This window comes from Cyanistes caeruleus, chromosome 14 (assembly GCF_971803275.1).
Source record: "Cyanistes caeruleus chromosome 14, bCyaCae1.hap1.1, whole genome shotgun sequence".
Taxonomy (NCBI): Eukaryota; Metazoa; Chordata; class Aves; order Passeriformes; family Paridae; genus Cyanistes; species Cyanistes caeruleus.
The window spans coordinates 9,088,974-9,110,800 of NC_141714.1; the positions used below are offsets into that span (position 1 = coordinate 9,088,974).

At 43.8% G+C, this 21,827-nt stretch overlaps 1 protein-coding gene across 5 annotated transcripts in view; it reads left to right on the forward strand.

The window, feature by feature from the left end:
* Nucleotides 1–19,967, forward strand: part of LOC111945963 (synaptotagmin-like protein 2) — a 34,982-nt gene extending 15,015 nt beyond the window's left edge. For 2 of the 5 annotated variants that reach the window (XM_086850654.1, XM_086850655.1), the window contains exons 3-17: nucleotides 327–478; nucleotides 4,752–4,845; nucleotides 5,912–5,990; nucleotides 6,171–6,264; nucleotides 6,875–7,843; nucleotides 9,209–9,307; nucleotides 11,165–11,256; nucleotides 11,708–11,809; nucleotides 13,686–13,855; nucleotides 14,011–14,113; nucleotides 14,767–14,928; nucleotides 15,578–15,656; nucleotides 16,213–16,312; nucleotides 16,550–16,755; nucleotides 17,805–19,967. In XM_086850654.1, coding sequence (XP_086706780.1) covers nucleotides 327–478; nucleotides 4,752–4,845; nucleotides 5,912–5,990; nucleotides 6,171–6,264; nucleotides 6,875–7,843; nucleotides 9,209–9,307; nucleotides 11,165–11,256; nucleotides 11,708–11,809; nucleotides 13,686–13,855; nucleotides 14,011–14,113; nucleotides 14,767–14,928; nucleotides 15,578–15,656; nucleotides 16,213–16,312; nucleotides 16,550–16,755; nucleotides 17,805–17,950 — 2,647 coding nt within the window. In that variant the 3' untranslated portion in view covers nucleotides 17,951–19,967. Of the gene's footprint in view, nucleotides 1–148; nucleotides 237–326; nucleotides 479–3,859; nucleotides 3,978–4,751; nucleotides 4,846–5,911; nucleotides 5,991–6,170; nucleotides 6,265–6,874; nucleotides 7,844–9,208; nucleotides 9,308–11,164; nucleotides 11,257–11,707; nucleotides 11,810–13,685; nucleotides 13,856–14,010; nucleotides 14,114–14,766; nucleotides 14,929–15,577; nucleotides 15,657–16,212; nucleotides 16,313–16,549; nucleotides 16,756–17,804 lie in introns of those variants that run through there. The other 3 variants (XM_086850659.1, XM_086850658.1, XM_086850657.1) reach the window with 3 other exon arrangements.
* The last annotated feature ends 1,860 nt before the right edge of the window (nucleotides 19,968–21,827 follow it).

A 21,827-nucleotide genomic window follows, 5' to 3' on the forward strand; every position in this document is an offset into this window, starting at 1 on the left:
AAGTGCAAGACAGATAAACAGCCCCACCCCTTCCTTAACCCTTAGGGCAGACAAGCAGGTGGACAAACCTTGTCAGGTGAATGATTTGGATTTGTGAAATTTGGAAGAGATGAAAGCCTGTGTTTAAGAGGTGCTGTTCCCATTTCAGATAAAGAATAAATCAGCTGCTGTTTTAATGCTGGTTTGGCTCTTGTGCTTGCAGAGAATAATCTCTGGATCCTTGTAGTGTCAGACAGGTGAGCTAATGGACATATTACAAAAGTAGCTCAAGGGAAGTTGAAAATTTGAAGATCTTTTTGGTGTGTAATGCTTGCACTGACTTTCAGGCGGATTCAAGGCTCCATCAAGGATGAAAAGAAGAAGAAGTTTGTGACAGGTGAATGGTTTTCAGAAGCGAAGGCAAAACGGTTTCAGGAAGACTTGGAGGGGCCTGATCTACTTTGGGCATCAATTAGAAGAAAAAAGGGCAAACTAGAAAGTAAGTATGTTAGTGTACATCTTAAGAAAACAAATTGGTTCAGGATGGAGTTTCTCTGTACTGGGAGTCTGTTGAGAACCAGTCCCTGTGTTGTGAAAAGGGGATTCTCATCTGTGTTAAACAAGCAGGACTGTGCTTAGAGTCTAAATGTAGCTGGAACTTTGTGCTGAACATCTGTGCAAAGCAGAACTGAGGATGATTCACATCCAGTCCTCAACATGAGGACAGGCCAGCCACCCCACAGCCCAGTGTCACACAACACACAACCTCCTGGATGATTTGTCAGGGTGGGCAGTCACAGATCCTCAGCCATGGCTGGAGAAGTTACCAGCTGCTGCTGTCCTGAGGAAGCCTTGGACCTGACAGGCAGCTCTAAGCAAAGCCTGCCACTATCTCTAACATAAGGGCCCCATGGTTTGGGTCTTTTCTTTTGCAGTAAAGGCTACTGCCCCTGGCAGAAAGGCATCTGTCCAGCACTCAAATGTTATCTCCAGCAGTTCAATTCAGCCATCATTCCTGGGCCCAGCTTCCCATTCCTGCTGGGAGGAGCGGCAGTATAGATCACTCCTTTGTTTGGTGAGCCTCCTGAGCCAGGATGTGTCTGTTGCAGGAATTGCCTGGATTTAGGGTACCCTTCTTTGCTTCACATTGCTTAGACACATTCTGAAAGCTAAATGCTGACTGAGAGCCTCATTTTCTTTTTGCTCTTTACCTACCCCTGACAGCTCTCATAACTTAGCATAGATTGATTGGAGCCTCTAATGCAGAACTAGCCCATCATATTTCATATGAAGTTGCTTTTATCCTTGGTATTATGGATGCATGATGTCATTAAATTTATTATTTTATCATACCTCCAGAATGCTAAAATATATAAAACATTTTCCATCTTGGCAAAGGTGCCTGGCTTTTCTGCAGAGCATGTTCTTCTTTTTAAGGATGTGCATTTGTGCTTTCACCCTCTTCACATGAAGGGGCAGAGCTTCAGCAGCCTCTCTGCCAGGGCCTAGGTCAGGCAAATGCTCTGTCACCTGCAGCCCAGACTGCAGTGAATAGGATTGTCTGACCTTTGCCTTGTACTCTTAGCTCTCTGCCCACTTCAGGAAAGCAATACTGCTTGAAGTACTGTTGATTGTAGATTTAACTTTTAGGGCTGATGTGCACCTATCGGATGATGTCTCAGGTCATCATATAAAATAATCTCATTACTAATGCAGCAAGATACTCATTGCATATTCATTACTTGACTGATGCTGTTTTAAGAAGGAGGAAGCAAATGTTATTAAATTGCTATAATAGTTATGTCTAGATTCAGCCTTTATTCCTTTTCCAACTTTTTTTCCCCTTTTCCCTCTATATGTGTTCTCAGACTTATTTTTATAAAGCACAGATATAACTTGTGACTTTATTCCTTCCTCTTACTTTTTCCACTGCCATTTTACATCACTGGTTGTGCATCATGATTCTGCAGCTAATATATTCACCTTAAATGAGTTAAGTTCCTTTGCTTGCCTTATTTAAGTCTTTAGACTTAAGTCTGTGTTAGGGAGTGAAATGAGAAAATTCCTGCCTGTGAAAGCCCCGCTGAGATAATTGTTGGCACTCCTTTTGCAAGGTAAGTGGGCTGAGGAGGGGTGGAAATTTGTACTTGCAAAGGAAAATTCCCAGTGATCTTTTCTGAAGGAGGGTTTTAGCCTTCAGAAAGGAGGGTTGTGGGGATCCCTAAGGATTTTCATGGTTGGTATGGATTGTAGTAGAAAACACTAGTCATTGACAGTAATACAAATCTATAAAACAGATAGATACCCTATATTTAAACTACAGCCTGCAGAACAACACAGATGAATTTGATAACTTCTTGTTCTTAAGTGCAATATTGAGGGCTAAAAATCACCTACGAGGAGAGACCATTTTATCCACTTGCTGTGGCAAGTGAGACCTGATGCTCAGTTAGTTATGAATATCCCACTAAGAATCTTTGTTTTACAGTGGTAGGAAATGAGTAAAAATATTAGAGCAGGAGTGCCTGTCAATTTTATACACATGTATAAAAATACATGTATGGGCAAGTTAAACTGGTCAGGCCACTTCTAATTTCTGTTGGAATTTGCTTCTTATATTGTCTCATCCTAAAGTTAGCAAAGTCATATCTTGTTTGTCTTGATTATAATGTACTAAACTATTTGTGGTGATAGGAGCCAGGCGCAGCTGTGTCACTGGCTGAGCCATTTTTCAGGACAGGGATTTCGATGTGAAGGCTTGCTTTTGCCTCTGCCAGCCAGCAATGAAGAGCTCTTCTAGGGTGAGGTGTGTCAGGAAAATTAATCCATAAACACCAGAGGTTTATGTCCAAAAAGGAGACAGAGGAGTCCTTATACTTTATTTGAATAAAGGGAGAGGCCATGGGGCATTCCCCTGGGGTCTCTCAAAATTTTGGAGGGCGCAGCCTCCTTTTTATCCTAATTCCCGGCCGCTTGTCCCTTCTCTCTTTCCCCATAGGCTGAGGTACTTGAGAGGTACAGGCTTCCCTGAGCGCCTGATACCTGGGATACCTTCCCCCCCCACAATGCATAATCCCTTCTTAATTCTTAACTCTTGTGGAATTCATGATACCCTTTCAGTGCCTCTTTGATCTTTTAGTGGAATCCATCCCATTGTTTCTGTTGTCTCTCACTGATAGCTGCGTCTTATCAGCAGACCCACAGCTTGTTTGTAAAGACAAACTCATCATTCCTCTCAGGTGTCAATGAAGAGCAAGTACGACAGTGCCTTTGCAAGTGGGATGAGAAATGAATGCAGTCTTTGGTTGTCAAGGTCTTTTCAACCATGACAGGCAAAGGGAAAGCTTGGGAGCTGTTTGGTTCCTTTACTTCCAGCACAGCTACCTGCTGGTGCCTCCCTCTCCCAGGTCTGAGGCAGAAGAGGAGGATGTGGCTCACTGTATAAATAAATCTCAGTGTGTCTTCCTGTGCCCACACATGCCATAGCTTGCACATGCCACCAACCATGCCTTGGGTTCTCTCTCCTAAAACAATGTTCAGTGATGCTTTGTGCACATCAGTGTTGGCATGGGCAAAACAGTCTCTCAGAAAAATGCGCTCTAAAACTGGCTTGTTCCTACACAGCCAGACTCTTGTTTTTCAACAGGAGCAGCTCCCTGACTTCCCACTGCTGTGGAAACCATGGGGCCTCCCAGCTGCCACCTCCCATGTGTGCCAGACATGCTGCCATAATGCAGACAGCTCTGAGTAGCAGCTGCTGTGTCCCTGCACCTCAGGGCCAGGTGCTGGGTGGGCAGGAAGATTGGGAATGCAGTATTTTTCTCCATAGGAATGCACAGGCAAGGGGGAATGAATCTTGGGATATTTCTGTGACTTGCAGGCTGACTGTGCTAATGCTGGATGGCACCATACAGGCAGTGTTGAGTCTTGAGTCTTCTCACCATAGGACTGGCCTGCTCTTTGGCCTCATGTGGTTTTCCAACCAGATAACAAGCAAGGTTGTACTATTTTATACTACTTCTGAATCCTCTGAACTTCTTTTTCTCTTGTATTGTTTAACTAAATATATCCTTAAATGGTTTGGCAGTTCTTGTAACAGGTAGATTTTTCTCTTTTAAATAGACCTAGCTGCATGAATAAATACGTGCAGTTCTTGTTGACCAGACTAAGCGTACTTTTTATTCACTGCTTGAGAGTTTAATCCTTTTCATTTTACAGTAGCAAGAAAACCCAGCTGCTAACAAAATATCTAATGCAGCATTATACCCTGCTGTCTGCTGTAAAAGTTACTGTCCTTTACTGTTTTTAATCGGGGGTCTTTGGGAACTTAGAGGACACAGCTGGGCCTTGTGCCAGTAAAAATAACATTGTCTCATTAACTGAATTGGCCTCCTCATTTGTTTGCCAAGATCAGATGACTTGAGTCAAAACAGGAAATGGCTGAATTTAAATCCTGGAATGGATTAACTTTATTGACAGTCAATGGCGGTGTCCTGTGGAGGTTTCCGGTGATGCGACAGCTCCTGGCACAAGTTAGGCATTGGGTACCTTTGGCCTCTTGGACCTGTGGGGTCTGGAAGTGCCTTTAATGCCCTGGGGGCTCCCCATCCTTGGGGAGAGCAGGCAGAACCCCTCTGCTCTTAAACACCTAGGGGTTGTGCTGGTGGGACTCTTTTTCATTGGGCAAAGCATTTTCTTACCCCAAACAAAACACACCAAACATTACAAGTTTAATGAAATGTCATTTCTCAGTTGTCTCTGTTGTATTACAGATGAGGCCAGCAAGCACATCCAGATGGGTCTGGAAAGCAAAGCTGCCCCAAGTCCTGTGTTTCCTGAGGATGTTCTTGATGCAGGAGAGGGAAGGTAACACTTGTGTGTGTGGCAATGCTCAGGCTGCTCCTATTACATATAATGAAAATTGAATGCTACCAATTGAACCCTGGTCTCTAACTGAGTTTCTGAGACTGTATAAATAATAAGTTCAATAGGATATTTTTTAAGTCCTTCCTCCAGGAATTGTCAGAATATCAATCCACCCCTAATAATCAAGCGCTAATGTGCTTATCCCACAGAGGTATTTTCCTGCTTGATTTGATAAGGGATGAGTAAAATGGAAGCTGTCTCTAATGTCAGGATATGCTGGTTAGTTTTTCAAGGTAATTATGGTTTTATTTGTTTAATTTTTACTATGGAGCAACACTAACAAAATGAACTGTTTGAGGAAACTGCTCATTTCCTGTTGGTGTTCCTCTGTGTCCAGCGCTCAGCACTCCATCAAGGCTTGGTAGGATTTCACGTTGTGCTGACTGAGCAGAAACGTCTGTTCTAAGCACTCCAATGAGCAAGTCAGTGACCTTGCTTAATATCCATGGACTATGAAAAAGCAATTAAAATATTCCCATATTCATATTTTTTTTCCCCATCTCATTTGCCTTTTTTTGTCAGCAGAATGAGGAACCGTTTTCCACAGGTGGCAATTGCTCCAGTTAAATATTAAATATGGGCCTTCACAACAATTGGAAGCCTCTTGCAGCTGATTAGTGGGTGTTGTTTAATGAAGGATCCAGAAGCAACAGGCCCTAGGTGCTCCTGCTTTGCTGGCACAACACCCAATGGTTTTTTTGTTGGTGTTGGTTAAATCCTGAAGATCTAGCTTTGTTTTCCTCATTCAGTTTTAAGCAAGGTGTGTCCTGTTCCTTCCTGGGCCATAGCATAGGAATGTCTCTCCTTTCTGCCTGGCCCTTGGGCTCTTCTGACACTTCCCAGAAGGGGAAAGTCTGAATAAACCTAGTAGTTAACCCACATTGTTTTTACTGAGCAAGTTCTGCAGCTGAGCAGAGCTGAGGTGATGTTGAAGACTGCCTGAGTACCCAAATAGGCACATCACTACCACAGACCTCCTTGTTCAGGCATTTCTCCTCTCCCACAGATCCAGCACACCTGCTCTTGACACCACAGAGCAGAAAATTTTGCCAGGACTTCCTGTCCAGTTGTCTGCATCATACAAGGTAGTACAAGCCCAGCCTCTGCACTTTGTTGTGTTACTCCTTGGAGCTTCACACAGAGGCTACTACTGATAGAGGCTCCACAGGCTGCCTGCCCTGGTGTCTCTGCTCAAATAAAATACATTTTTTCCAGTCCTTACAGTATTTATACACTGATAGATTTGGGGTTTTTTTTCTGTTCAGAGATCCAGCATCCATGATGTTTTTTCCTCAGAGAGTGACACTGGAACAAGTCCATTTGTGACTGCAACAAACAGCTTTCATTTGTCTAGAAAAGGTAAGTTTTTTGTTCAGTGAGCTATTGGTGTTTTTTTTACTCAACATCAAACACCAAGAGACAAGATGCTTTTCAGTGTGTGTATAAATAAATAAGTAACAAAGAGTACCTTGGCATATAAGAATGGGCTGCCAGCACTTTGTGAATTACAGCCAGGGCAGCAGGGACCAAGGCAGAAAGCAATCTGATGACTGAAACTTCTCTGGGCTCTCAGTACATATTAAACTGAGTGCTTGGCTCTCAGCTCTTTAATACAAAAGAGGACTTACCCTGTCTTTCTGGCATTGACTGTATAGTGTAGTTTTGGAACATAGCAAATAGCTAATAGGGAAGCTGTCAAATTGAAAGGGAACCTGCAAACAAATCCACAACTCGCAGCAACAGTTGTGCTCAGTGTTTTTTTTCTGTGCCCTGTTGCAGGGAGAAGGACTGGGGTTTTCAGGACTTTCTTCAGATGGAAGGGAGCTTTCTAGAGTCTGAATATGGAAAATAACTAGGAATATATTGATGATTTCTGAAAATTTCCCCATTTGCTCATTGAGAAATTGCAGCCCAATCTGGGGGGATTGTATGTGATTGGACAGGCTCTGAGCATTTGTTGTTGTTGTAGGTCATGGAGTATCTCCATTATTCACCAAGCTTTCAGAGGATGCTGTGCCTCAGCCCAGTTCTGCAGCTGGAGGAGAGGCTGTTGATGGGGCCACTGGCACTACAGAGGGGCAAAAAACTCCACCCAAAGAAACTTATGCTCCCAGCAAAATACCAGTTACAAAGAAACCAAGCAGAACCTTCCCCAGACCTCTGCCCACAGAAGAGGAAAGCAGCTGGGCTGGTAAGCGAGGCATGAACTACACGATCTCATCGTTGAGTAACAGAGAGGAGGATATCGGTCTTGACCGTGAACACTTCAAGAACTTGAAGAACTTTTGGGAGAAGGGAGCAGACTCAGTGGCAGTGGGGAGCATGGCAGCAGAGCCAGTCTGGGCAGAGGCAAACAGTTGGGAGTTCAAGCTGTGCCACTTCCTCTCTGTGCAGTCTGGGAAGGGCCAGGATGCTGATGAAAAATATGGCACCTTCATCAAAACAAGGACCCCCTACAAAAGGACAATCACGTTGTCTTCTAGTGAGGAGGGGCCAAGCTATGCCACTTCTGCAAGGAAGGGCTCAGTTTCCATCACTCCCAGATCCACTTATGCCAAGAGCAAAGGCAGCCTGGTTAAAAGAAATGGCTTTCTGGGTGAAAGCAATGGGAACCTGCTGATGCCAGAGGAAGAGAAGATGTTGCAGCACTGCTCCAAGAAATCCAGACTGCCTGTGCGAGCACTTTCCACCCACCTCGAGTCACCTACCAAGGATGTGTCTGGGAGCACACTGGCGCCAGGGACAGCTGCGGAGGAGCTGGTTGTGGCAGAAGTGCACAAGCCCACAGTGAAGTCTCTGGCCAGCAAGGTGCAGATACTGATTGAGCCTGTGCTCACAGATGGTGGAAGCGATGATGAGAAAGAGGAAAGATCTGATTTGGTTGAACCATCTGGAGAGAGAGAAGCTGTTCAGGGAACAGACTCAGCTGTTTACTCAGGTACTGAAGGCTGTGACTGTATCCTGTGAAATCCAAATAGAGAGCCATCCCTAAGCCTGTTTTCTTCCCTAACCCTTCTGCATTTTGCACATTTTCTTAATCTGTCCATTTCTTCTGTATTGCAATTTGTATGGAGTTACCTTGTGTAGAATGTGTTCCACAAACAGCTCTAGAAACAAATCTTGTGTAGCCTAGTGCGAGTACAGAAGGGGACAGTGCCATGTTCCCTTGCTTTTCTCCCCACTCCCAGCCCCTGCACCTTACCTGCAAGCAACTTACCTTGGGACAGTCCTGCACTGCCTACAACACATCACAGGAGGTCACTTCATTTCACTCACTGGCAAGATTGTATTTTCTTCAAATGTGGGACTGGAGGAATTCTTTGTGCTAGTAAAGATAAGTCTAAAAGAAATAGTAGAAATAAAATGTGAAGCAAAGTGCTCAATAAATACACTGGATCTTAGAGTACCTTGATAGAGCCACTGGCTGTCAGTGCCTAAATGACGTTTTGTGTCTTTTTGGAATGCACAAGGGACCTTTGATATTAAAGTTTAAGCAAAGCAGACAAGAAGTCTGATGTTTCTGTGTTCTGATGCCATGTTTTCAACCAGGATGGTGCCAATAACATCACCATTTTAGCAGCCTCTTCCTCCGGGCTTGATGGGCTCTTGTAGTGACTATTATTAGGAGAAAATGTTATTGTTATTTGCAACTCACTTTACATTTGGGCTCTGATTACCCACAGCTCTGCTCTCTTCCAAGCAAGGACCTATGAAGAGAGAGCATCTTACCTTCTTTTTCTAAATGTTCTGTCCTCATGTACCTAGGTAAGACCTGTTTGTGAGGATTTTCCACAGACTCATCTGGTTTTTATTTTTTAATTGTGTAATTTCTTGGTTTATTTCCTACCTCATATAACATTCCTATGAAAATCCAGAGTTGCACTTCAGGTCATTGCAAATATTTTCTTTATGGAATATTTTGGGTTGTGAAAGACATCTAAGATCATTAAGTCCAACCATTTATACAGTAGATTATACTAGTATTTCTCAGGGCTTTTTCCTTTATTAATTCATTCATTTCAGGATGATATTAGCAGATGGTTCTGTTTTACTGGAAGCCCTTCACAAGAGTTGGTCTGTCTTGGGGACTGGGTTAATCTGGTATTTACATTTCCTGACACAGTGTGAAGAGGTTTTCTCAGGGGAGACATCAGAGCACCCAAATGATTGGGAAGCAGCTCTGTGCAATGTAACTGCAATGTGTTCTAGATAGTGACAAAGCGAGGCACATACACACACGGGCTTGTTGGTCCACTGCCCATTTGTATATTTATTTACCATGTTGGCTTTTTGTGTATTCCAGAGAAAGACTGGGATCATTCTCCTGCTGCTCAGGCACTGGCCCGAGCAAATAGCATTAATCTTGCAAAGAGCATGGTGAACATTTACACAACCACAGAGAGTGAGTAACATCTTTCTTCTTTTTGGTTTACATTTGCTGAAGATAATATATTATGCTAGTTTTTCATCACCATGCTTCTGTGCATATACCAGGCTAGGAAAATGACATTGTTTCATCATCAAATTAGAGAGTTTATACTGCCTAAAATTAAATTCAGAGCCAGGAAATTACAGCTAGATTGATGGTTTGTTACTTCAGCAAAAACACAAGGGCTTCAAAGGGTTGGCAAGAAGCTTGTGCTCATCTCTCCTGTTCCTGCACAAGGGCTGTGGGATCTGCTGGCAGCCTGTGGATTGATCCGAGGTGCCAGACCTGATGTCAGTGTGTGAGTCGTGCCACAGGCTCTTGCTCATGAGGCCTCTCCCCTCACCCAGAGCAGAGCCCAGGGCTGGACTGATGACCCCAGCTGCCAGCTGGGACATATTTTATGGTGATAGTCTGTCCCTGAGAAACGCAGAGAAGCGGAGGAGAAGGCAACAAAGGAAGCAGCAGCCTACCTGAGGAAGCGCAAGAAAGCTGAAGCCATGGAAAATGCCTGGGGGAAGACAGCAGCAATCTCTGTGCCCAAGAAAGCCAGTGATAATCCCCAGAGGGTGAAACCTGGCAAGCCCAAAAAGACAGCCAAGAGCTTGCCTAAAGGAAAGTGGTGAGGCCAAGGCTGCCAGGTCTGAAATGAGAAGCATGGGAAGGCGATGCCCAAGAAAATGGTCAAGCCACTTGGAGGCTTTGAGCCAATTTAAATCCAACACTGGTTATGGGAGGGAGGCAACTTGCTGGCAGGTCACACTGCATAGCCCTGTGGCTGTGCCCACCCCAGCTGGCACCTCATGCCAGGCACTGCCCCATATTTTGGGGCCCAACATGTCACAGGGTGTGTTGGCTCAAAGCTCCAGGCCCCACATGGCTCTTCAGGGTCATGGTCTCCACCAAGACAACCAAGATTTCAGCTTCCCCTTATCTAGAACCCCAAACCTCACCCTTGGAAACCCTCCTGTAACAAGAGTTAGTTTCATGTTTCCAGTATAGCAAATAGTCTGTGAAGAGGGCTAGATACAATTATTTATTCAAGGTTGGAAATAAAAATAGTAAATATCAAATGAATGGCAAATCAAGAGCCCCTTGAGCATTTTAAGCACCAAAGAATGCATCATCATGCCTAAAAAGCTAAACAAGTGTGTATATGAACATGCATGTTCATTTACATATATCTTTTCAAAACAAATTCTTCTGAGATGGAGAAAGTCATCTTCAAAAGAGTTGCTGGGAGAAGATAAAGATACAAAAAATAAGTTTTAGTTAGACATTTAAGCAGTCCAGTAACCATCTTTCTATTGATAGGAAACTTTCTAACTTTTTTCTTTTAGATAATCTAGCTATTATCCACCTCTGTGTCTAGCAGAGTATTTGAGAGGTGTATGCAATGGTGAAATTGTGGATATAAATATTTTAGTGCTCTTTTCTGCAGGGCAGTGTGCTATGAGATAAAAATGTGAACACGACTGGGTTTTTTGTCAAGGAGGCAGATTTCTGTGGTATTAGTGTAAGTTCAGTCTACACAAGGCAGGCAACATCCACGTCCTTGTGCTGATAAGGGAATTAGGAGAGCCACTAGAGGGAGTTCTGCACTCTTACACAGTGAATGAAAGCATACTGAAAATAGCTCTAGGATGTTAATTAGCAGTTTTTGTCTTGGAGAGGATCAGCTTCAATGACAGGTGACACAGACAGGGCAAGTAGGTAGTACTCCAGTTCCTTCCTCAAGCTTTTCCTCCTTTCTTGTGCCCTTTAACAAAAGTGTGACTTACAATTTCCTGATTCTGACAAGCTATCTTGATGTCCTTTTTTTTGTACTTACAGCATACAATAAACCTTATTTGATACCACATCAATTTCTTGAACCTGAAAGAGTCAAAGAACTGAGCACATCCTCTCCTCTCCTGTTGTCTGAGGTGGGTTGATGCCAGAAATGGCCTAAGCATTCCCTGAATGGCAGCTGGTGTCATGAGAATGTTTCTCCTGGAGACCAAAAGTACTTGCTTTAGAGAATGCCTTGGTTATGTCATGAATAAGTGAGAAATGCCTTAAGAAGAAAGCCCCCAATAACCCAGAGACCCAGAGCAGCTATTCCATCCTGGAGAATGTTGCCCTGTGTGTCAAACCACGCTGTTCTGTGCCCTTTCCCAGAGCCCAGGCAGGGCATGCAGCTATGTTTGGAGGCAGTTAATGATGATGTTCAGTGCTAGTTGGAGGGGATGCCCTGGGGAGGCTCCCTGCACTCTCCTCTGCTCTTCTAACCTGATCTCTGCTTAATGGGACACTACTGAGCAATTCCTTTTTGTCTCTGGTGTTGCAAACTGCTCGTTCGGCAGAGCTTAAAGATGCTTCTTATTTTCTGAGCAGACTGAATCAGACACAGCTTCGGAAATCAGCTTCCAGTTTAACAAGCACAAAAAGACACCCAGCATTGGCAGCCACTCATCTGACATGGCTTCTGTCTCCTCGGTAGGTACTGCACACTGGTGGCTCCTGGGCAGGGCTCCTCAGTCAGATGCAGTGATGCTGTATTTAGGCTGGTGTTGATGATGTGATCTTCAGAATATCCTGTTGGTTTCTGCCAGGTACATTATTAAAGGAATAGGGGTGATTAATTACTTGCTCAGGTTAAAGGAGTGAATCCAGATACCACCTCAAAATAGAGACCCATTGAGTCATTGTTGGTCAAATTCCCCTTAAGTGACAGCCCCTGCTCCCAGGTGTAGATGCTCTGAATCCTGGCAGTGCAGAAGGTGGGGGATGGGGTTTCCAGGTGAGAAAATGAGGCACACAGCTATTAAGGGACATGTTTGTGGTTCAGGATTCAAGATTGGGTGCCCTCTGCAAGCTCATCCTTTATCAGCAGGTAAGAGGGAACTCAGAGTTGGACAGCAAAAGCATGCTTTAGAGCTTCAGCTTCTGAGGAAATCTGAAAAAAGCTGAATGTGTTGAGTGTTTTAAAGATTCCTTAGAGAGAGTATTTGGGGGGGAGCTGCTTAAAAGTGCTTGAATTTGCTGTGTTACTGTTATGGATTTCTCCAAGGAGTATATTTGAGATTTACAGAATATTTGTGAAGCAAAGCTGGTAGGGAGAGGTCATGAATGATAAATATGTTAAAATCTTTGGGGTGCATGAGTTCTTCTAATCTAATCTAATCTAATCTAATCTAATCTAATCTAATCTAATCTAATCATCTGGGACCTGCAAATTAGTCCAGGTCATGCAGGTGTTCTTGAAAATCTCATTCAGGATTCTTTGCTAGGGTGAGTATCCTGATGGGGTGGTAAATGCAGCTCCAAGGACTGACAGGAGATGTTTAGCAGTTTTTTGGAGGTTATAATAAAATTGAGAACCAAAATAAGTAGGGAATGACAGAGAAGAATTGGGTTAATTACTAGGAAGGCTTTTTGGTAGGTGTTCATGACAGTACCACAGAAAAGTGCCAAGAGGGTTTGCTTTGTAAACAGTATTAGCTTTTATGATATCCTGTCCAGAATCCTAAATGATTGGTGCAAGAGAAAATTCCTTCACCTTTCTGTAGCTAAGCTTTGCTTGGGCTTCATGACTTTTTACCCGTGAAAGACAAAGACTTGAAAAAAGAAGCCCAAGTTGTCTGGGAAAAATGCAGTTTGTTCTGGGAAAGCAAATAACTCTTGGGTGCCTAGCTCCAGATTTTTATCTGGAGAAATCTCATGTTCCTGTGCCTTTGCACAGGCTGTCTCTGGTGGGGCAGTGGCTCTTCAGAACAGGGTTGTATTTATTTTGTGCTGCTCCTTGTGAGTAAGCAACAAGACAGGAATAGTTCTTCCTACATTTCTAGTCTGTTTTATAAATAGATTCACAATTGTGTGACTCTATCCACCTGAAGTAACAAGTTCTTATAATACGGTTCAAGTTCTCTCAATATCTTTCTTTGTTAGTGATGAGATTGGGTCAGGATATAAATTATTTGTTCTGTAAGCATAGGGAAGAGACATGTGTGGTCCCCCCAGGAATATCTGAGTGTATTTCCCAAAGTTTTGGGATTTAGGAGTAAAAAAACTTCTGTATTTCTTGAGCATTCAGTGCTTCTAAGTTCTGGTCTAGGATATCACATCCTTTTGAGAACCTTATTTGGATTCCCCAGCCCTGGCTTGCTTGAGAACAGCCACAGCTGTAAACCATCTCTGTGCCAAGAACACCACACTGCACAAGGACAGAAGCACCAGATTTTTTCTCTGGGAATGCATCTCTCAGACTATTGTCTTTGTCACAAAACAAGTCAGAAAGACTATCATCTTTGTCCAGAATCAAGTCAGACTGTGCCTGTTTCAGTGGTGCTGGCCTTGCTCTTCCCCCTGGCAGGTGAGTGGCAGTGTACTCAGTGTCTACAGCGGTGATTTTGGGAATGTGGATGCCCAAGGAACCGTGGAATTTGCTCTAGACTATGATGAGAAGAACCGGGAGTTCCAGGTCCATGTGTCCCAGTGCAAGGACTTGGCTGTAGTGGATGAGAAAAAAGGCAGATCCGACCCGTGAGTGATGTTTTAATGCCTTGTGACTTCTACATTGCTGAATTCTGTGTTCTGGAGGATTTTTATTTTCTTTAAATTTAATGGTTTCTTCCTTCCTTCGTGCCAGCTTACTAGAGATCTTGGCAATGTGGGGCAATATCTGATTTGTTTTCTAGGTATGTTAAAACCTACCTGCTCCCAGACAAAGCTAGAATGGGTAAGAGGAAAACATCAGTGAAGAAGAGGACAGTGAACCCCATTTACAATGAGGTCTTACGGGTAAGAACAAATACACACTCTGAAAACCTCTGTTGTAGTAGGCACCTCTATCAAGCAGGTCTGGAAAGATCCTGCCTACTTGTCCAGATTCTTTGCTTGCCTCCTGCCAGCACTGCACTGTTCTTCCCTGGGGTTTGAGAGGCCTGGGATGTTAAAGGTTCCTTTGCACTGATCTGTGTGGCACCCAAGATTTCTCTGCAAAAATCACACAGATCTTTGGATTCAATAGGGACTTGCAGTCAGAGCAAGGGCTGTTTGTCCTCCCCTTCCCTGGCATGCAGCCACAAGGCACAGGACTGGTAAGAAGGGTCTGCATTATGTGATCATACTTATCAAAGCATAGAGGATTTTATTTTATATAAGTTGCTATTAACAGGCCTATGTTAATAATTCTTGAAAGAATATTGGTTTTCCCCTGTGATGAATGGAATTCCAGGTTTCCCTGTGCTCAGCGGAAAAGCTTTGTCAGGGTAGTAGTATTGCTACAGGACACAGAAAAGAGATGTTCAGACAGAAACCAGTCCATGAATAGTGCATGTGTGAGGTGAGCTTGAGTGTCTCGGAGCTTATACAAGCTTTTGAGTAGTTTATCTCTGTTTGTGAAAGAAACAGAAGAAAAATTTGAACAATCTGACTTCTCTTTCTTCCTCTAGTACAAAATAGAGAAAATGGTATTGCTGATACAAAAATTAAATCTCTCTGTTTGGCACAATGATCCATTGGGACGTAACAGTTTTTTGGGAGAGATTGAAATAGACTTGGCCAGCTGGGACTGGAGCAACAGGAAGCTCAACTGGTACCTGCTGAAGCCCCGGGTAAGTGTGTCTCAGCTGCAGTCTTGCTTTCTAGCCCTGCCCTGAAGACTTAAGGGTGGAAGAAGTCCTTCCTGACTCCTCTGAGGTCTTTGGGTATGGTGGAGCAGGACAACCTCAACTGTACCAGGGACCAACCTTAGTACAGTATAGTGTTCAGAACAATCGCCTTCTCAGGTCTGTTTTGGTGACTGATCTGTAAGGACACTTTCATAAATGCAACCTGACACTAATCACAGCAACTATGTTGTTCTCTCCACTTACATGAAGACCATCTCTTAAAAACAGCAGAGTACTAGGTGAAGTGCCTTGAGAAGTAAATATTTGGGTGCAACTGTTTGTAAAGCCTGAACCGCTTTCTGCATGCTTCTGGATTCACAGGTCTGATATGAGTTACCTTTTAAGCAAATAGAAGACATTTGTCTTTCAGAACCAAGGGCAGCCTTGTATTCTGAATCCTCAGGCTTTTGCCTTTGAGAGACTGAGTTTGAGAACAAACCCACAGAGAAACGATCTGCTCTAAAAATGGGCTGCTCTAGCCATGGAAAATCAGAGTTTGTCCATTGTGCTCCTCCACTGAAGTCAAAAGCTGTTTGCCTTGCTGTGTTTCCAAAATCCTCCATTTAGTCAGTCATAAATCTTTCTGTTTCAGAGCCTTTCTGTTGTTAATGGTGTGGATCATCGAGGAGTGATGAGTTTATCCATTAAGTATGTCCCCCCTGGAAGCCTAGGTAAGTGTGGTTCATGCATTAAGGGCTACTGCCCAAGTGCAAACACAGCTTGCAATGCCTCATCCGCTTAGGAGCTGCTTAAAGAGCAACCTCATTAGAGCAAGATCTTAGAGATCAGCTCAAAGGCAGTGTTTGACAGCACTGCCTGCAACCTACATCTGATTTCCACAGCTGGATTTTATGGGAAAGTGTTGGGGAGACAGGAAGGGCTCAACAACCTCCAACTCATCAGCTATTATGAGCATGTGGGCACTGTAGGGTGCTGTGATGTGGTAGGAGCAGCACAGAACCCATGTTACTGTGGGGCAGGCACAAGGTTATTTTGGCTTAGCAGTTCCTTCTCTTTTCCTGTATGATGCAGCACTGGCAGGTGATGTCAGGAGCCTCTGCAGCTGCAGGAGTGATGGAGCTGGCTGCAGTGCTGAGATCCCCAGGGAGGGGCAGTGAGCACACAGGAACCATGTGGGTTCCATGGGTCCCTGGAAAGAAGACCTGTCATTCTGGGAGCTATGGCTCCTGACTGGCATGACAGCTTTTCTCTTCTCATAAATGACAGGGCCCAAGAATCCTCCCTCTGGTGAAGTTCACATTTGGGTCAAAGATGTCAAGGACCTGCTGCAGTTGCGTCCATCAGGAGTTGACTCCTTTGTGAAGTGGTGAGTGCACGGTGCTGCTTCTGCTGTGTGCCCCCATAAAGGTCTGTGATTCCTGCTTTGTTCTCAGGCACACCAAGCTGTGCCTCCGTACTGGAAAGTCTTTGTGTTGCACTGGGTGAATTGTAGGAGAGAATTGCCCTTGTTATTCACCTGTGGCCAAACTAGGAAAATCCTTGCTGTGATAAAGCTCTTGGTCAATGTTCAATGCTTCATGCTGTGTGTTTTCTCCTCTCAAAGCTATGTGCTTCCAGACACCAGTAAGAAGAGCTACCAAAAGACCCGAGTCATAAAGAGAGACACAAACCCCGTTTTCAATCACACCATTGTGTATGATGGCTTTCATACAGAGGATCTAAAGGATGCCTGTGTTGAACTCACTGTGTGGGATCATGAAAAGCTTACCAACCATTTCCTTGGAGGAATCAGGCTAGGCCTTGGGACGGGTGAGTTTTTCCTTTATAATTCAATACTGTTACCATAGTGCTGAGCCACAAGGTAAAGTGGGAAGTTACAGAGTATTTTCCTGTTGGAAAGAAACCAGGATGGGGTGTCTCAGTAACTGGTACCTGCACTATGTCTTGGATGGAGAGGGCCCTGGTACCATGGTAACAACCCTCTGTTCCCACATTTTCTGGCAACATCAGATCTGAGGTCTGGCAAAACTCAAGAATTTCCTTGGGTGCCTCAGAGAGTTTTCCTGCTGTTATAGAAAAGTGGGCTGCATGACAAACCAACATTATATTGGTGCTCCTCCCAGGCAAGAGTGCTCAGGGATGGACTGGAATTTCACAAGGGACAGCACCACCTGGTGACTGTCCAGCCTTGAAGTGCTCTCTGAGGGGTTTCACAACGTTGCAATCAAGGATAAGTGTTCCTTGGGTGACAAGGCTCCTGGTAGCTGGAATGTCTGCCTTGCAGGTGTACTGTAGCAATTGGATTTGCCTGTATGTTCTCTGTTTCCCACCTCTAATGCCACCAGGTGGGCTGTGAACTCTCCAAAGGGACATACCAAACCCAAGATTAGCTGTTATCTAACTTTAGACTTCTCTCTCATTGACAAGTAATTGGCACCTAAAAAATTTGGTTGAATTGAATTTCTGCTATGGTATATTTGATTCCTATAGAAATTAAACAAGAGAATTTTGATGAATACTCCATGTTGTCCACAAGAAAATCTTTTAAGGTGAAAACCAGACCTTTAAGACCTTCTTTACCATTCAAAAAGATGCAGGAAGGGCTTGAGCCCAATATTGCTTTCCTTGGCAGGTTATGTTTAGGGTTCTTGCATTTCATGGGTTTTGCAGTGACTTCATTCTGAACTCTAGTGTAGAATGGGCATTTTCAGGATAACAGGAGGTGCTCAGGGTGCAGCTTGCTGAGGGGGAGTCAGCAGTTTTTATGTTAAGACATTGCCTGAAGCAGTTACATCCCATTGAGTATTTTTGCATGGAGTAGTAACTCTTAGCTCCCTAAGCTTTCTCATTCTTTTCAGGTTTGAGCTATGGCATCTCTGTGGACTGGATGGACTCCACACAGGAGGAGGTGGCCTTTTGGCAGGAGATGATGTTGGCTGCCAATGAATGGATCGAAGGATTGCTGCCATTGCGCTCACTGGCAGGGAGGAAAAAACTGAAATAACCCATTGTTGGTGCCATAGAAATGCCCAGTGTGTTCATTAGAATTAGGAAACTTCCTGTAGTAGGGAGAAAGAGACCATCCACAGGGCCGTGTCAGGGTAATGAGGCAATGAATGGGCATCACCTTGGAGATGTTAAGTACTAATCCACTCACAGAGAACATGGAAGATGCCAAACTGATGCTGATTTTTCAAACATGATTTTGACCAAGAAAACTTAATTTGACTTTTTGTTTAATCATTTATGTATTCAGTATATTTGAATTCCATTAAGCTCTGCGAACATTGGCAGAAGGAAAAGGAGATATGAATACTTTTACTTTTGCTGTTTTGCTGTTTCATGTGCCATTTTTCTTCTGTACAGAGATGTAGTTATACTGAAGCAGTAGCATAGTATTATTCATACTCCTTGCAAGGGGTACACTTTGTACTTGGTGTACAATTGCTCCAAGTCACCAGCATAGTTTCAGAATGGGAGCTTGGCATTTGTCATCCTCTTTAATGTGAGGAAAATTGAGTTCCAAGGTGCATCTAAAGGAAGAGAGGACTAATTGCAGCAGAAAAAAAAGAAATCTGAGGAGGATGACTGTGGAATGCCCCCGCCCAAAGAGGCGGGGATTTTATTTTAGGCAATGTTAAAGTGAGAGGCGTGGCTTTAAGTACTAAGACGACTGGATTCCACCCCTCTGCCTTGGGGGATGTGCCCAATAAGCCCGGGAAAAGTTGTTCCACCACAAAATCCCTCATGGGGTGCCAGCCCAAGGTGTTCTGCCCTTCTCGTGTGGTGATTCGTTGTATTCTGCTGCATTAACCCCTCCTATTGTACCCCTATTGGTTTGTGTCCCTGGGGCTTCTCCCTTGTGTGTCCCTGTTAGACCCAGACCCTAAACCCCACCCTGGCTCCACCCCATAAAACCCACTACCTTGCCTCTGTTCGGGGTTCTCCATCTCTGGATTATGCTGGGTTAATTCCTATGTTGGTGATGCCCTAATAAATTGATTCCTGAGTTTAACTAAATGGAGACCCATCGGTGGCTATACCTCCCTAGACATGATACTGTTGCAACACGTGATGCAACAGATGACAATGAGGCATTTGATATATTCATTTCTTTCTGCTTTAATCTGAAAGACTTCAGGGATGCTCTTAGAGATAGTGGAACTTTGCAAGCAGGGGCTGTTTTCCTGACTTTCCCACAGGCTTCCTCAGTGACCTCAGGCAAGCTTGTTTGTGAAAGGAGAGTTTGAATACAATATAAACTAAAATGTTTGCCCAAATGTAGAATATGGTTACACTGCTAATGGGACTAATCACACTTTTGCAATGCCTTGTCTGCAAAACATTTCAACATGAACTAATGAGATAGGAGACAGTCTCATGTTAGCCTGGCATCAGGGGTCAGGGATGAAAGGTCAAAACCACACTAGAATGCAGGAGATAGTGGGAGCTGGTGGGAGAGGTAAGTAGGAAGTGAGTGAATGTGAAGGGAGTGCAGAGCTAGTTTCTTGAGGATCTCCTGCCTCTGCTTCCCCTGCTGGCCCTCTAGTCTTCCTTTCACCAGATGCTTGATAGTGGGTGTCTGCAGCTGGAATTTCCCTTTTGCCAGTAGCTTGCAAAAAAACTTTGCATCTGACACATCAACCATAGTGGAGTGGTGTTGTGAATACATTTTGAATTGCAGCTTTGTAATTTCTATTTTGGATGTACATATTGTGATTAAATAGCATGTTTTTCTTTAGTCATCAGTTGGTTATCTTCTACCTATTTTCATCACGTTCTAAATAACAAAAAAGCAAGCAAAAGAAGTGTTAAATTTTGTTGTGTCAAAATGAAGCATTTTTGCCAAAGGGCAAGGGAAATGTCATGAAGAAATAATTTTTATAACTATCTGACTTTATATTTTGGCTCTCTGATTATTTTGATATTCTTCTTCAGTGGATTTATTTTATTTAACTCAAGCCTACTGTGAATTTTCAGCATAGCAAAGATGGTTGTAAATAAATTAATGGAAAAATGTACACCTTCCTTTAACAAGTAACAAGACTTTTTCTTTAAATGGAAACATTTGGGAGATAATCAGCAGCTTTCATGAGAAAAAATAAAGAATTAAAGTGGTTTTGCAGTTGGAAAAAGACAGTACTTGGAAATGCACTGAACACAGTAATAAAAGCACTAGGAGAGAGTCCATAGAGCAACGGAATTAAGCAGGGACTGTCTAATGAAGGAGCTGATACATCTGTAATGTCAGCCTGAAAATACTTTGTAGAGGGTCCAGCCTGACATGTTTTATTTACCAAGATTTGGTCATTTATTACCTTTGTGGGATAAAATAACACTAATGGGCCTAACCTGAGAGTTTTAAAAAATACTATCTTTACATTAGGTGCCGAACATGTGAATATTTATACATATGTATAACTTACCTACTGCGAGGAGCCCTGGTCGCAGGGGTGGGTGCTGCCTTGTTGCAGTGAAGTTACCCACGGAACTGCTGCTTTCCTCCTGGGTGCTTCCCTGTCCACAGGGATAAGGATATTCCTGCAGGCAGACTTTCTGCTGTGGCTGGGAAAGTGTTTGGTAATGCCAGGGGCTCTGTCTCAGGTCCAGGTCTCTTCCTGGTGGATTCAGCTGATTTCTCTCGATCATGAAAGCAGAATTAACCCACCTCCTTCTCCTCATGCATCATTAGTGCATGGCAATGTTGCCAAAAGTGCTGTTTGCATCGATGGAGCTGGAAATGGTTGTGTTGGTGTTTCAAAAAAATTAACATCTTTTTCATTGGTGGTGCCAGTAAGGGGAGAAAAAGGGGGTCAGTGGGCCAGTCATCCCAGCAGAGTTCCTTTTATGAACTTGGCATGAGACATTGTGAGACTGTTTTTGTATTCAGATTCCATTGAGGATCATCTGTTAATTTTTTGCTGGCTTGTTTATTTAAATTAAGCCCTGATTAACTTAAGAAGCTTTCTTTGGCATTTAATAGTTTATCAAAGTAAGAGATTACTCTGCCAAACCCCACACATTGTGACAGAAAGCCCAGAGCGCCGTGGCTTCTCCAGAGGCAGCCCTGAGAAAGGCTGGGCCGAAGAGCGAGTGTGCGGCTTTGGGCAGGCGAGTGATTCCAGCTGGGCTCAGCGGCAGGCAGGCCACACGGGGAGAAGGGACGAGAAAGCTGCTCCAGCGTTCCACCAAGCACAAACCTTTATTCAGGCAGAGCTTCGGCGAAGGGAGCCGGCAACAGCGAATCCACCAAACAGGGGAAAGCCGGGGTATTTATAGGGGAGGAGAGGGCAGGGGGAGCCTGAGATACCTGTATCGGGGTGACAGGCAGGGGGGAGCACCAATGGGGCACAACAGTTTAACATAACTAACTCAAAGACCCCTGGGAGCGATGCATTTTCTCTCTCTTACAGAGAAGTATCTTTTCTCCAAGGGAGAGCCAGGATCTCGGGCTCGGTGAGCTCCTCTGCACCCACAGCAGTAAAATTTGCTATGCTCTGTGTTTCACTTACTGCACAGAAAGCACTTTATCATAAAATGATTTAAGATACATTTCTTGCCAGTGTCCTGTGCAGAAGCAGAGTATCTTGTGGGTATAAGGTTAATGGCCTGTTTTGCATGTAGTTTATGATGCTGACATTTGTTATCTGTGAATGCTGAACCTAACAGAGACTCTGGCCTGTGAGTGTGTGCTGATGGCAACAGGAGTGGGGTTGTAACTGGTGAAAAAAAAAAAGAAAAAACAAATGGAAAGTTTTCTGACTGTATTTACTAGTTCTTTGTAGAATGGGTCAAGCAAAGCTACATGAAAAGGTGAGACTTTGTGCTGCCAGTGAATGTGGTTTGTGTGTCTTGATTCCCTGCACACAAAGGTACCGGTG